The sequence below is a fragment of the Thunnus thynnus genome, chromosome 8, assembly GCF_963924715.1.
Source record: "Thunnus thynnus chromosome 8, fThuThy2.1, whole genome shotgun sequence".
NCBI lineage: Eukaryota > Metazoa > Chordata > Actinopteri > Scombriformes > Scombridae > Thunnus > Thunnus thynnus.
In genome coordinates, this window is record NC_089524.1 from 20,805,664 (window position 1) to 20,822,314 (window position 16,651).

The 16,651-nt window shown below is 40.3% G+C and overlaps 1 protein-coding gene across 2 annotated transcripts in view; it reads left to right on the plus strand.

Annotated features, from left to right (window-relative positions):
• LOC137187855 (guanine nucleotide-binding protein G(q) subunit alpha) overlaps positions 1-16,651 on the plus strand; it is a 36,668-nt gene that overhangs the window by 13,392 nt on the left and 6,625 nt on the right. The window contains exons 2-5 of one of the 2 annotated variants that reach the window (XM_067597088.1): positions 9,538-9,722; positions 10,523-10,677; positions 11,212-11,340; positions 14,935-15,064. In XM_067597088.1, the coding sequence (XP_067453189.1) occupies positions 9,538-9,722; positions 10,523-10,677; positions 11,212-11,340; positions 14,935-15,064 (599 nt within the window). Of the gene's footprint in view, positions 1-9,537; positions 9,723-10,522; positions 10,678-11,211; positions 11,341-11,999; positions 12,129-14,934; positions 15,065-16,651 lie in introns of both variants that reach the window. The other variant, XM_067597087.1, reaches the window with a different exon arrangement.

The window sequence follows — 16,651 nt, forward strand, 5'->3', positions numbered from 1 at the left end:
AAGGGTTACGGTTTGTTGTGGGTGTGTTACTCTGAAAGCCTTGCTACTTGTTCCAGGGGATGGTTCTAATTGCTGATTAGAGTGTAAATGATTGGTTTCCATTTAGGGCTGAATGATTAAAAAAAAAAAAAAAAATTAATTGCGGTTATTTTGACTGATATTGCAATTGTGATATGATTTGTGATATTAGAGAGAATGATCATTTTTACATCTTTATTCTCATTTTGATTGAAAAACATTAAAATGATTATGTTCTGATTTTTGCAGGGATCTGTACAAAACAAAGATGTTTTATTAAGTCTATAGAATATGATGTGTATGCCAGGACGTCTCTGCAGCACGACAACATTTAATTTAAAATGGTATTTTGACACACGTTTTACCTTTTAAGAAGTACTGCACCTCCTGCGATTTGGAATATTGCAGTAGAAGATTGATTGTTCAGATCTATTTCCATTATTACATAGTGATGCTTCAGGTGATAAAATTGGTTTGTGGTATTTCCTGTCTTTGTTGTCTTCGTGAACATTGTACGTTGTAGGGCTGGAAGAAAAAAATCGATTTTCCGATTAATCGTGAGTCTTATTTCAATGATCCATAAACAATTCTTGAAATCCAGAAATCGATCTTTGCATTTGTGCCTTTACTCAGTAAACGTGTACACTTAATGTTATGTGCATGCAGCATTCACTTTTTGTAAATGGTTCATTCAGAGCTGCATAGAGTTTTACTGGCCCCTTGTGTATTTTCCCTTGCCTGGCAGCAAAAAATGAAAATAACTTTTTTTTTTTACCCCTTAATTTTGGTGATTTATTCATAGAATATGTACAACAGTGAAGTTCCCTTTTGAATTTGGTTGTTTTCTCTTAGTTATGGATATGTAATGTTGACATATTACATATAAATGCAAAATATAAAATTAGGCACATATTGGATCAGTTAATGAATGGTGTATAAATATAGGTTTGTCCATATTTTGTGTAAAGCCAGAGAGTATGGAATACATAGGGAGAAGAGAACAGAAGTTATTATAATAACATTTCAGTGAGTATGGATGATCTTGATAATAAGACAATGCTGAGAGATCTGCAGAAATGTATTCGTTAAAATAGAACCATGAAAAAAAGAACATAATAGCATAGCATATATTTGTATGCACGTGTTCACTTCAAGCGCCTCCTGTCTACTTCCGTGAGCCGCCTCTCCACTACAGACATGGAGTTGAACTGCTCCATGTCTGGACCCTTCAGGCTAATGAAGAGCAGCCTCGTCAGTGTGTTTACACTGTGGTTGCTCTTCTAGTCCATCTTGATACGTTTCATGGCACTGAAGCCCCTCTTGACAGATGCTGTGGACAGAGGCATGACGAGCTCCATGATGAAGATGAGGTTGCAGAATTTTTTTTTTTTTTTCTTTCATCCACAAAAAAGTCCTGCCAGGCATTCTGTTCAAGGCCTTGTGGTAGTTGATGATGACCTTAGCACAGGGCCACTCTATGCGCCGTGCCCTCTCCCAGTCACAGCCCATGCTGTCGAGCACATCGGCAAAGTGCTTGGTGACTGTGATGTCACTTTCATAGCTGGCCAGCTCCTGATGGTAAACAGGCCACTCTCAAGGATCCATGAGCCTTGATGCAGCTAGCAACACTTGATGGGATTCAACACCCTGGAAACGGTATTGCAGGCTGGTGACCACAGAGGACCGGAGCTCCCTCTTCACACTGGGGAAATAATGTAGGTAATATAATCTCTCTATGAGATGGGCTGAAAATGAAACCAGAATCGTCCACCTTAAGAAAAGCTTCCTCATGTTTACAGATCTACCTGTTGAACTCAGTGCTGCTAATTATTTTCAGTGGGAAAAGCCTGCAGGAAAAGTCGCTAGATGACATCACGTGCTAATTTGCATATCTGTGACAACATGATGTAATTACATATATACAAGATTTTTAAAAATTTAAAGAAAATTAAGTTTAAATTAAACTAAACTGACTGTAACTAGCTATTAGCTATTTTTCTTTTCAAGCAGCTCCTCAATGTGCATCTAAACCTTTTCTAAACCTCTAATAATAATATTTATGCAGGCTGTTGTATCAACTAAGTGAAGTATCATGAAAAGTGAAAAGAGATGATCATGTACTGGAATAAATTCACTATAGTTAACGCTGTCTATTTTGTCAAAACAAAATTAAACTTAGTAAAGTTAAATCATTTAGAATAAAAACCATGAGGATCAATGATTGGTCATTAGGTACACACATTCACAGCTCATTCACGACTGTGTCTGGCTGATGATTGGTCCATTGAATTTACTGCTGCTCCGTCCCACCCACTGAACAGTCAATCCAGAGATCCACATTAGCTCTCATTCACTGAAAAATACTGGCGACTCCCTTCAAGCAGAAGAGGTTCGTCCAAAAAGTCTTAAATGTCACTGACCGCTTTTTTGAGAAACAGTCACTAAAGGGGTCTGAAAAGTAGCTAAATCTAGCGACAAAATCTCTAAGTTGGCAACACTGGTTGAACTCCTCTCTACTTTCCCTGAACCTCAGCAGCTGCATATTGTGAAAGCTTCCCTCTTGAGTTTGTGCTAGAAAGCCCTCAACATACTCTCCTGCCTCTGTCTCCATGCAAAACAAAACAACAAAAAAAGAGCAGATGTTGGAAGTCCTTTAACAGCTGTAGACACTGCGTTGCTCTTCCAACCGTATCAGCACTTGCAGATCTGTTTGATTTACACAAGCAGAGAAAAATGGAGTTGACGTAGGGGATCGACTATAAGACAGTATGATTAAGTAAGCAATAGGAATTGATTGCTTGCCTTGTTTCCACGGTGCTCTCCATCTGCGCAAGCATCACTGGATAATATTTCGAAAGTGTCCTGAGAGTACAGCAGCTCTTTCAGAACATCCGTCACCTGATATAGAATTATAGGAGTGAGAGAATTAAAAAATGTAATACGTCTTAAACAACAAAAGATTGAAATTTTAACACTAGTTTTTACACAAACACGCCCCCCTAGACTGACTCTCTCTCTCACTCTCTCTCATACACACACATACATAATCACAGCCATGGTTACTGGAAGCACAGGGTCCAAGGGGGCCATTGCCACCACCTCCGAACTTTACCCTCCTCTCACATTCTTTTTAAGTTGTGAATCATATATTGCTGTATGAGATGACACCCTCAATAAAAGTCATGTTTTGGGTCTAAACACTATAATGTAAGAGCAGAATTACTTTAACTTTCCTTCAACATGCCACATCAGTGATACATTTGGATCCCACTCAGATCCACTCCATTCTTTAGAAGTGCAACCATCTTTTCATAAGTGGTGAACGGCTGTTCACTCTTTATGGTGTGGTAAGCTGTGTTAATAAGCTTCTCCATCCACTGGTGATTCTCTGTATTCACCTGTCTTGCCCAGGTGTTAAGCGGGCCTGATGACAGGTTGTCCACCATCCGCTTGGCTAGCATACATTGCAAGTGGGGGGAGAGGGGGACTTAGCTCAGAACCAGGATCCTTTGGTCAAAACACAGGTTAAGTTCCTAAAAATGTTCCTGGATGATCCAGAAATGTTCATGCTGGTGTAAAGGGCCACTAGACAGTCATTGAGTTCCTGTACAGTCAGACAGGCCTTCAGCAAGTCTTTTCCAACACTGAGCTGAAGTGGACATAGCTTCCTGTTTGATGTGCTTGGGGAAGTTTTTAAAGAATCATTTACTCAGAGTGCCTTTCTCCTCCACTCTGTCACACTTTGCACCTCCTTCCTTTCCCTCCTGTCTCCTTCACTCTCTTTAGTTCTTTCAACGTGGATGCCAAACTCAGCTTCAAGTTATTACTCTTCATGTAAACCGCAGCTGAAATGTCTGTCGTGGCCTCCAACTGGCCCGACCCAGTGAAATGGATCCGTTTCAACTATTCCTTCCTGTTCATTGCGAGTTAATGGTTATTTAGCAGAATGACTAATACCCCGGTCTGTGCAGGATGCGGGCAGAGTGACACGGTTCTGCCTCGGTTAACGGTCACGGCTGTGTGATTATCGGGCTTCTCCTCATCCTGCCCCCTCCAGCTTTGCTGCGTTGGGGATTTCAAAAATCGCTCAAAGCATTGAAGCTTCTAATTTATCAGCTTTGTATATGAGCATACAAACTCATGGTGTTGCATGACTTTTGGCCACTTTTCATATGCTTTGTGTATGCTTTATATTATCATGATGATTTTATAACAAGAGATGGCCCTGAGGAGAGCGCCTCTTTTTTTTTTTTTTTTTTTTTTTTTTGCCTTTTAGGAAAAGCAGAAATGGTGAAAGCGTATTTTTAATTTAGACATTATGATGATGATGTCCAATATTGACATATTTTCAAAATGACATGATAAACATTTTTAGTTGTGAGGTTTTCTAAAACTGTTCATCAATATTAAAAGTTAAGATGGTTTTTGTTTTAAAGGGGGACTTTAAATTTTACATCACATCATCAAGTCTCATCTCAGGTTTGAGATTGCAGACTGAAAACATGCATTAGAAACTACGGGGCAATGAGTTTGAAAGACATGGGAGTTCACCAGGCAGGGAGGGTCTAATCAAAAGATGCTATGAGTTGCATTATGGGAAATGTAGGATCCGGTGTTTTGGGATTTTGACCCATACTAGGGACTAAAAAATCAGAATATCATGGCCTCTCTGTTTCTTGTGAGTTCCTTTCACCTTTTTGGAAACACAATATTAACTCCTCTTTAAAATGTTTTGCTCTGGTTAAACTGTACAATATTTTGTTAAAACCATGATAATTGTTAAACATGTCTACTTATATGCCTCATACAAAACATACATGGTGCTACTAAAATACCATACAGAACAGTATAAGTGTAGTGTTATAAAGAGTCTATTATCATGTTTGACAAACACACACATTGCGCAACCACTGTATAAAGTTTGAGATTGTCAGCTTTCATCGCTCAAATACTTTTTGAAATGTTGGTTAAAAGTACTTAATAGTAATTCCCATGACCTGAGTGGAGAGTACTGGCCAAGGACGTTGTGGGATTTCAGAAATGCACGCTAAAGTTGCATGTTTGACTCGGCTCTATGGAGACATACTGAAGCCTATCCCTGCCATGTATTTATGAGTCCAGTGCAGGAGTTGCCATGGGAACTAGCATTACCCCTCAGGAGTAGCTCCAGTGAATGTACAGTAGCTTGTCCGTGAGAAATGCTTCTGCTGGGTTTTCCACTTAGGCAGGAGAACAATGGGATCTGTTGAATTAAGCTGATCATGCCTGCAAGACATGCCCCTTTCCTCTGGTTGTGTGTGTGTGTGTGTGTGTGTGTGTGTGTGTGTGTGTGTGTGTGTGTGTTTGGAGAATTCAAATACACATGATTACACACACACACACTCATTTGCCAACAAAGCTGATGTATCTGTCTCATGTCCTCTCCCTTCGTTCTTCTTCTTCCTTCTCCTCTTGTCAATTTTAAACTAGATCGAGTAGTAACACTTTCTTTCTTTCCTACTCTGGCCCTCACCATCCCTCTAACACCCCTCCCTTCAGTTCAGGTCTTTAGTCAATGAGAAAGTGAACTCTCCAGTGCTGTGTCTTGACAATTGCTATTTATGTCCCTCTCTCAAAGACACACTCTGTCTGAAGGGGAAACTCCAATGTTGCCTGACCTGCTTTCCACAGTGAAAGATCCTGTCTGGTTAGAGGGCAGGCAGCGCTCGGGGCACTCCTTCACTGTACACTCAACTGTGCTCTTCAGTCAGCAAGAGTCAAACTTAACTCTCATCATCCTTGGGAGACATTTCAGCTTCTTAGTTTGCCTTGGGAATACCAGCTGTACTTTATAACACGAAGCACATTCCATTATCTAACCATCCACTACAGTTCTGCTTAGACAATGTGGCTGTAAACATTATCAATGTCACTAGTGGGGCGTTTTTTGTGTGTGTGTGCATATTTCATATATTTCCCATTTGGAATTGCTGATCCCTCATATGCAACTATCTTTTCACTGCTAACTGTTTGTGTTGGCCAAGGGAAGGCAGACTGTCATGTTTCCCCTCTGATACACACAGTGTCACCATCCACTTCTTTTTATCTGTAAGCAAGGAGCCACAGTTGTGGGGTGAATATGCACAAAAATTCATGTTGTAGATTCTCACTATCATTGCTCTTAAAGGCCGGATATTCTCCAAAATGGACAGATAGGAAGAGCGGACACAGACTCAGTTCTGATTATTCTACAATACTTGTCTGCAAACACAGGCAAACAAGTTAAAACATGTTTGTTTTTGCCTACAGTCCACCTGTATAGTATTTTTTTTTGTTTATTTTTGCAGGGACAGCACACAATTAAAAGTAATTGCACCAGAGTTAGCTATCAGTAAATTACATCTGTTGTTCCTGGGCTGGTAGACAGTCCACAGGTGCATATCCTCCATATTGGTTTTAAAATTTTCACTATAGCGAAAAGTAGAAATATTATGGCTCAAAGGATATGTTCACAATTTTTCCAGTCTGTCCTAAAACAGCCAGGTGCCCAAAAGGACACTGACATGTTTTTCCTGCTGTAATCATTCATCCTGTTCATACGGGCCATTAAGAGATTCCTTTATAATGCCCTTACAATGTAAGTGATGGGGGACGAAATCCACAACCCTTTTCCATGCAAAAATGTATAATAAAAGTTTATAACATGAGTCTTCAGTCATCCAAATTAATCAAATGTAGTCAATATCTCCTAATGTGTGTCAAATTCCCCTCTTTTTGTTACAATCCTTCCACTGCAGCTCAACAGGAAGACACTGTCCGTCGAGACACAAAGAGGGAATTTTTTAGGGCTGTCCCCGACCAAAGATTTTCTTAGTTGACCAATAGTCATTAGCTCAAGCCATTAGTCAACTAATTGTCGCACGTTTATTTAACATTTTACATTTATTTAATTATTTACATATATATTTTTTTGGGGGCATCAGAAAATGGTTTCAGTTCCAGGGCTGAGAAAGAATGTTACAAGTAATATCAGTCCCGTGGGTCAGTTAGTTTCGTTAAATCCCCCTTATCTCTCATATTAGGCAGTTTCCTGGCAGAAAACGCCAAAGCTGACAGATATTTCCAGAGGAATCGGTGCTTCTGTTGTCACAGCTGACCAGGTCACTGACTGAGTGATGAAGTTACGCCACTGGTCGGGTTAGGGTTAGGCCGGAGGCCAGCCAATGTCGTAACTTCATTGGTCACCTCGGCTGGGTGTCACCACTTCCTGTATCCGTCGTTTCAAATTAAATGCCCTCTAGCATTTCATACACGGTCCAGCCATACCAGATTGACTAGATGACCTAATTTTGGCAAGGTGCAGCCCCTGAATGGAATTTGAGGGGTTTTTTTTTCTTTTCCTGCGACAAACCGCCCAATGAAAACTTGGTCTACTAAGACTCTTCTCATTAACAGTTGGTGCAGTATTAGGGGGCAGCCCTAAAAATACATTTTTACTAAAAAGACTGTAATTGTCCACTTTATTTGACTAATTTGGATTTTGATTGGATCTTCTAATGGCCAGTAGTAACAAGAGGAATAATTACAGCAAGCAAAACCTATTTCAATGTTCATATGGGCGCCTGACTGTTGTTTTAAGACAGACTTTGTGAACCTAACATTTAATTTAGACATTGTTTTTATGGAATTTACAGTTTATCCATATGGTGTTATGTGCAACTTTAAAAAGTGCATAAAAAATACCAAGCTGTAGTTACAGCTTCTTATATGTAGATTAAATACTATTTAATGCTTGTGATGGGCACTTGCTATTATTTTTTACAGTTCATTTACTAGAGTGTTGTTTGTTCAATAGAAGAAAAACAAGTGAAAGCAGAAACCATAGAGTAAACGTGTAACTGAAACTGCAGTGACTCAGACTTGAATGTTGGGAGAAGTGAGATGGAGAGATGAGAGTGGTGGAGAGCTCGAGCAGCGTTGTAGAGGAAGAAAATAGGTGATGGAACGGGGGTGGAAGAGAGGAGGATTGCTCTGGAGAGAACGCTAGAAAGAGACGCATACATGGTGATACTAGAAGTTGACTTTAGGTTAGACCGCTACCTGCCTGCCTTGTCTTTTGAATGTTCCTCTTTGGTTGATGACCAGAGTATACAGAAACTGCGATGCTTTCATCCTGACTCTGGCGTCTCCTAAGCCTAGAGTGGTAGTTTGCTCACAGAATATGTCCATATAAAGATACAGAACCTTCTGTGGGAGCTCTCCTGGAGAAAAAGTGTGTGCGAGAGGGGGGATCTGTGGGGGTTCTGTGAGTTCCTGCCAGTCTCTCTCTCTGTGCATGTGCAAACAAGCTTCCTTCTCCATGACTTGGTCTTTCTGTGTGTTTGTGCACATTTGCATATGCATGGTCTCTGCGATACAAAATAAGAGGAGTGAACTCGGCTTACCCAGTTCATTGTTGAGCTGAGGTGAGCCGTGCAGCCCTCATGTGGTTATTCTGGGCTGCTACCACTCTGGCCAAAACAATGATTACATTTCAAAACACAAGACCCAAGATGACCTTCTTTTTTTTCTGGAAGTTTTGACTTTCAGGACAATGGCTAGACCACAATTAAGCACAGAAACATTTTTCATATGTATTTTAGGCTTGTAGTTTAAATATGTGTCTAGAGTCACTTGTTTCATTGTAAGACAGAAGATGGGAAGATATGACTGGTTTTAATGGACTGAAAAGGTCATTTAACAATAAGCGAACCATAAGCTGACACCAGGCGGAGGCAGGAGCAGCTCAGCTAAGCAGCCTGTACCGGTAAAACACAGAGCCTGGGTTGGCATTGAGGTCTGGACCATTGCCTGGGGGCATGATGGTGCGGATTCCTGCACGGCCTTGTGTATCAACACCAGGGTGTAGGTGGACAGACAAGGTCGGCCTGTTGCAAAGATAGGCTAGTTTATTACCCCAGAAATAAAAGTTACATAAAAAGGCTACATTTGAACAAGTCAGAGAAATGCTTGATTGGCTCTCTGGACCTTTTATGTGGAGAACTGCTCAGTGTTCACAGATGTTGTTTTAATTTACTGCTCAGTTTGCTCTTCTTGGAGCAGCAGAAATACATTAATTTGAAAGATCAAGTGCAGAATAGTTGGACTGACACTGTTGATTGTATTTTTTTTGTATTGATTTAAACAAGGGTGACTGGATTACAGCTTGTCTTTGGGTATTAAGGTGTTGATGCTTTTTCAAACAAATGTTCATTACTTTCATACTTATACTACTTTTCACTTCTAGCATTGTTTGCCTTGTTTAGCAGGTTTCACATTAAGCCCTTTACAATGTTTCCACACACCATCTGCACCTTTTTTTCTCCCCTTAGTAGGATAACACAGTAGCCTGCTATAACCTACTGTTTTGTTCCTGGATCATGGCAAGAGCGGGAAGCAGTCTGTCATACATTTTTCACACTGTCAGCAATTTCACGTGTCCATTTATGACCCTCTTTCAGTTGTCGGCTAACCTCCAGTGTCATCTTGCCTTCCTCGCAGGTACCGGAGAGAGTGGCAAGAGCACTTTCATCAAGCAGATGAGAATAATCCATGGGTCAGGCTACACAGATGAGGACAAGAAGGGTTTCACCAAACTGGTCTACCAGAACATTTTCACCTCCATGCAGGCCATGATCCGAGCAACTGAGACCCTCAAGATCCCGTTTAAGTATGAGCAGAACAAGGTGCGTACTGTCAAGTGTTGAGGTGAAAATATTGTCCTATGATGTGTTTATATTGAGATGGATACTTGCATCCAAATACTTGCTAGTTTTTGATGCACATACATTGTTGAGTGGCTGCTGAGATAATGAAATATCTTGACTAAGTTATTGAAATGGTTAAGATGCAAGCTTGGTTTACTGCTTTACCTGCTGCAGCAGCTAAAAATGTGTTTACTCAAGATTAAATATCACCTTAACTAAACAAGAGTCCTCAGACTAATTTTAAGAACTATAATTCTGGTTTAATAATTCTGGTGTGATAGTCGAATCACTTGTAATGTGCATGTTTCATTTTGATTTCAGACATTTAGCTGACAGTAATCTGTGTGCTTCATTGCTCAGTTCCAACACTCTTGTGTCCAGTTAATCTCATGCAAACCACATTCAAATAGATCATAAAACTGACAGTAAAATGAGATGTTAAGTAAATTGAACTGGTCTCCTCCAGTGTGCTGTGGCCTCTGTTGGCATATCACTATAAATATACGTTGGCCAAATAGAGCCATAAAAGGACAGTGTATAAGTGGGAATACATACAGTATTAATGGTATGTACACTTTATTGAATATAGCACTACAAAGGTAGTGAATGTGGCCACTATATAAATGCATGATTTTGTAAGACACCACCTGTGATCACACACTTTAAGATTTTGAGACATTTTTTAATTCATGAAATTAATTTTGAATAAAATCCTAAGTTACTGAATTGAAATGCTGTTGTTAAAGTTAGCTTCTTTTGCTCGGTTGCTTTTCTCTCAGAATAACGCCCAAGTGGTTCGCGAGGTGGACGTTGAGAAGGTTTCATCATTCGATCACCCGTACATCGGCGCGATAAAGATGCTGTGGGCTGACCCTGGCATCCAGGAGGCCTACGATCGCAGGAGAGAGTACCAGCTCTCTGACTCAACCAAATAGTACGTCTACGATCTATTACTTTACTAGAGAGTGACTGAATACTAGAATTATTACTTTATGTGTAGAAGTGGTGAAGCTGCCTCAAACCCTTTTCTCTGCCTGTGTGAGCATGCACTCAAACAGAGGAAGGGAGGAGGGTTCAGGCAGACGCAGAGAGCTGAGGAAAAGGAAGAAATGTTGGCAGGTTTATAAATGACTGCTAATAATATCATGGCTAATTCCAACCTGCATTAATCCATTTCAGACTAATGAAAAAAGTAAAAAAGTCGAGAATTGGGAAAAGACCAAAGCTTGTGCATAGATATATTTATGAATACTTGTGATTTTTTTTTTTTTTTTAACAAGCTACTGGTTGCTACATGTATATTTGTTTGAATGTTGTTCTGTGATTGTATGTGTTTTTTGACAGAAAGCAATTGTTTCTGTGTCTTTTCTTAATATATACAGTACATGTGCATGTGGTCTCGTACTTCTCGAGACTGTTGGTTTGCCTACATGTGCATCTCTGTCATATGTTCCCTCCCCTCCCACAGTTACCTTAACGATTTAGAACGAATAGCAACATCGGGGTACGTGCCCACTCAGCAGGACGTGCTGCGGGTTCGAGTGCCCACCACCGGCATCATTGAGTACCCATTTGACCTGGAGAATATTATCTTCAGGTACTGGTGTCAAGTGCTGCCGATGATGTCACTGGCTGGCTAGCTGTGCGACAGTTGGTCAGCCAGCTGGAAACCGTCGATGCCGCTGTCTCCATCTACCCTGTGCTGCACAGCAGGGCTAAGCACTTTTAACACATCCCTGATGGTACACTCTCAAAAGATTCAAGAACAGGCCCCAACCCTCCTGTCAAGACTAGCTGGGAAGGCACTAATTTTCATTTGCACCCAGGCAGTCAAAGCTGGCCTCTTGAGTGCTAAATACTTCTTTTTTTTCTTTTTTTTTTTGGAGTCAAGTTAAAAGTTCCTGTCTCCTTTTTTAAATGTATAAACCTTCACTCTTTGGGTGGAAACAGAAGATAAAATGACAATTGTTTTGTCTTTGGGAGCTGCCATCAAGGATGAAGCTAAATTTCTAAGAAAATTTGGGGATAGTGGTACAAAACGTCACCTAATCCCCTCATAACTCTTGGGAATGTTTTTTTCTTTGGTTGCATCTGGACTGATCCACTTGCTTTTGGAGGGGGTTATGCTGTATCTGCTGTTATGCTTCACTTTCTCTTTCCTCTCTCTCTCTCTCTCTTTCTCTCTCTCTCTGTCTCTCTCTCTCTCTCTCTCTCTCTGTCTCTCTCTCTGTGGTTTGTTGTCCTTCCTGTCTCTAGCTATCTAAGTGATCTGGATCGTATTGCCGAACCGTCCTATCTACCAACCCAACAGGATGTGCTTAGGGTTCGAATCCCAACCACTGGGATCATAGAATACCCTTTCGACTTGCAAAGCATCATTTTCAGGTAGAAGAAGAACTACACTACTTTTACTAACTCTAGTCTTTCACACCCTGCCAGTGTTCTGTTTTCATTTTAAAATCCAAAAGGCACTCTGAAGTCTGAGTCAGCATGTTAATATGTCACCTACGACTTGTTTTATGTCTCCATTTGTGAGTTAAACCCTAATGTCTGAATTCATTCTGTTATTTAGAGTATATTCAATGTGTAATGTTACAGTAGATTCTATAAGAGCTGCTGTAAGTTGATTAATCAAGAAGTCAATTGACAGAAAATTATTTGGCAGCTGTTTTGTTATTTTTTCATTCCCTAGTTGCAGGGTTTCCTATGTGATTTGCTGTTTTTTTTTTTTTGTTTGTTTGTTTGTTTTTATTATGTGCTCAAAAACTGACTATCCTTGGGCTGGAAGTTGTGATGGGCATTTTTCAGGATTTGCAAATAATTAATCAATTAGTAAATAATGAAAATCAGTTGCTGCCCTGAATTATACATTCATCCACCATATTATCACTTAACTACAATCTCTAATTATACATAAAACATAATATAAATGTGTCTAGATGAATGAATAAGTAAAAGTAAAAGTTGTGTAAATAATTTGAATATGGATACTTCATAATGATTCCCAAGCTGCACTCTTAAGACATTCACATGTTCAGAAACTGAAATGCTCATAAAAGGCCGTATTATTACATGAGTCCTTCCTAGCTTCTCAGTGTAGCCCAAAGACTCAGCCTTTCAGGACTTGGTTCAGAGACAGGCTTAGGACCGGCTACCAATACAGCTTTTCCCTCCTTCTTCTCTCACAAAAAGAAAAGAGAGAAGATGAGGAGATAGAGATAGACCCAGGGAACAGGAGCGATTACAGTAGAGTGCAAATCGATAGGAAGCCATCATGTCAGCCCCCTCCTACGCTTGGCAAGGCTAGAAATAACTCTGCTTGCAATGCGGTTGTGCTGAAGAGGTTCCCAGCAGCCCTGCTGCGGCTATCCGATAGGCTCTGCTCTGCTGATGGTGAATCACTACATGCTCTCAATGACATCAATTTTATGTTAAAGGACCAAAAATACAAATATGAAGTGGGAATGAATGTGAGCTGGAGAAGAGTATGGTTATTTAGTTTTCCTAACTGAGAATGAGAATGTGTTATAATATTCCTGTAATTAAACACAGAGCACACTTGATGCAGGATAAGAAGCTCCGCAGCCCAATGTGTGGATAGTAACGAGCACATGTGGGACTGTACGGCTTGTGCTTGCAGTCAACAGGGCCGTAGCTGCAACAAGGAAGCCTTTCATAGACAAACATCTCCATTAGGCTTGCTTCCCTCTCTTTTAATTGGCTTTTGAAGTCACAGAAAATGTCATTTCACTTGGCTTATCCAGCATAGGAGGGCTTATCGTACTAAGTAGGTCACTCATCCTTTGCTAGAGGAAAGAAAGGAGGTCGTCTGATGTGAAGGAGTTTTATTTTAGGCTGGCTCTTCTGGAGGACTCCATTTATCAATGCCCTCACTCCTTCTGGCGGACTCGCTGAATGAGTTCACCCCTATGATGTGCGATCAAAGTTTCACTGTGTGGCTGCCAAATGATATTGGGTATTAGGTGAAAATTATATGGACTGATTCAGATTCTTCAGGTTTCTGTCACAGTTTAGTTGCCTGATCTTCGAAGAGTAACAGCAGGAAAAATGGACAGATCAGTCAATCTGACTTTTGCTCTTTCTGCCCCTCTTCCATTCTTATCCAGCAGCATTAGTTCTTCAATTTCTTTAATTTCCCTTTTCTTTGTTTTGGTAATTTAAGGAGAAAACTCATCCAAACAAAAAAGTGAACAGTAGAACAGGGGAAACCAGTTTATCCAAGAGTCGATCCAAGTCTCCTATCCTTAAAATCAAAACCCACATATCACGCCTTACAAGTGCTTGTTCCAATTTTCCCGCACTTTTCAATATTTCTTTGCTGATTTGCCAATTCTTTTTTTTAATTGTTTTTTTCCTCATCTCTTTTCTCATATCCCTTCCATTTAGTGGCTCTTCCAAACAGGAAAATATTTTGTAGATTTATTTTCTATTACCTGCATGGGCTCTTCTGCATCTACTTTGCCGAATAAGGATGGCGTTGTTTGCACATACACTTCCTCGTAGTTATTTCAGTTCACCTCAGGGAAGGTTCGCTCTGTCCTCTCTGTGATTCACGCTGCAGGTTCTCGGTTCACGTTTCTTCTGCTTATATTCTCAGTGCAAAAGGGGTGTTTGGCTTGAACTACACTAGACTCACAAGTGGTCTTCGGCAGTAATAGTCACGCCACACTGGCCTTAAAATATATTGATTGGCCACCACTGGATACAAAGCTTAGTGTATCTGAAAATGAAAAAACAAAAATTGCAAGATGAATGCCTCTTTGCACTGATAAATCTTCTACTTTAAAATCTTACTTCTGTCCTGAAGTGAACCAGATACTTGGCCAGTGGTTTGTCCTCAGCAATCACTTCAGGGTTTCCTCTGTGGTGCCTCTATTACATTTTAAATAAATTAAATGTTATACATGTAATTAAATTAACTTGCTTGATTTGAGACATGTGTATTCTGATTTTCTGTGTCAAGTTTGATTTGTTTGACACCCATAGTTACAAAGGTTGAACAGAAGTTAAATATTTGAGATAGCAGTAATGATAAAGGTTTAATATCTAAAGAATGAAGATCAATAAACTCTGAGCGATAGATTTAGAGCCAATTGTAATTTCTTCTCTTTTATGTGATTCTCTCCGCCCTGTTTGGTGGCCCTCTATCTTATCATGCATATCCACTCAGGATGGTGGATGTGGGGGGTCAGAGGTCAGAGAGGAGGAAGTGGATCCACTGCTTTGAGAACGTCACCTCAATCATGTTTCTGGTGGCGCTCAGCGAGTATGACCAAGTCCTGGTGGAGTCAGACAACGAGGTGAGACACAGACACATGTGTGGATTCTGAATTGTTGAGTGCGAGCACGACATTTCAACACTACATATTCATAATGAGGCTTTAATTGTTGTCATAATTTAACTGCCATAACAAGATAAGACATGCAGGTTTTCACTGTGTCAAGCTTGGTTTGGTAGGAAATAATCTAACAAAGATTTTAAATCAAGCTTCTTAAACAGCCTATTGACGTCATTTGCAAACATTCACATCAGTTGGACAATGACATGTAGTTTACACATTCGCAATAAAAGCTGCACTTATCAATATTTTTATATTGACAATGGATCAAATGACTACATGTCATGTGAAAGGTGACAAACACACAGAGCATTATCACCTGACACCCTCAGCTCTTTGACCCTTTCACTACTCCAAATAAATGCTAATGTTGCTGCTTGATTAAATAAGCAACTGTTTGCTAACACGTATCAACTTCATAAGGTGATAAAATGTCACTGTTGCCCTCGTGTGGTTAAAAAAAACAAAAAACCCATTATACAATAATTAAATATGTCACATTTATACAGAAAACTTTTTTGGGACTTAAAAAATAGATCAGACGGGATATGCCATTTGGGGCTAACCCCAGCAAAGTGGTGATTATTGATAAGTCTCTCTTGAAGGCAGAATAGAGGTCTTCTATCTGTTTATTGCACAGATACGTTGTTTTTCCATGTCGTCGGCTGCCTCCCCCGACTGTTCAGATAGAATTATCGCTAATAAAGCTAATGTGATCAGCCCCTGCATGCCCTCTGCTCCTCTCTGACAACAAACCCTTTCTCTGACCTGGTCATATGACAACTGGCTTTCATAAACCAGACTCAGCTGCCATCTTGACTCACTATATCTGCTGTACATCAGTGCAGCTTCATGGTCAACAGAGCACCAGCGTCGGTGTTTATCCACTCCGGCATACTGTACTTTATCTGCACTGGGCCTGCTCAGGTGTGCTGCTTTTTTTGAACACACAAGGATATGATTTTATTTTTGCAGGTTACTGCTTATTTGCTTTTCCTCCTTGTAATGTGTACTCGGTCACAGGTGGTGCAGCAGGCCACACTAGACTATTCTGATGCCGTCACTAAGCTCTGTTTCTAAATGTTTGACGGCTGAGATGAGGCCGGGCAGCGTTTAGGCATCACAGTCCGCAGAGATTATCCTGAAGTGTTGACAGGCTCAAGACAGAGACTTTGACCCTTCAGGCCAGTCAGAGCCTTTTTCAAATGTCTTTGATTTCATCGGGTCAAGTCTGGCCATTATTATGACTTGCTGAGATGAAACTGTAGGAGTGATGCTGGCAGGGACTTCAGATCAGAAGGAGGAATCGCGTTTAACAGCAGCTCTCAGCTTTTAGTAGTTTACATCAGTAGAGTTCCCAATCCACTCACTCCACTTCTCATGTTTGCTAGACAGTTTAGTTTGGACAAATAAATTGTATAATGTGGTAGCATGCCTGTGTCAATTCACTTAACAAGGAAAATCTTTTTTGTGGTTGTCTTGTGCCGGCAATGAAGCATATACAGTATATAGCACCATTTAGTAAGGCGAGGCAAGGTTATCTGTATA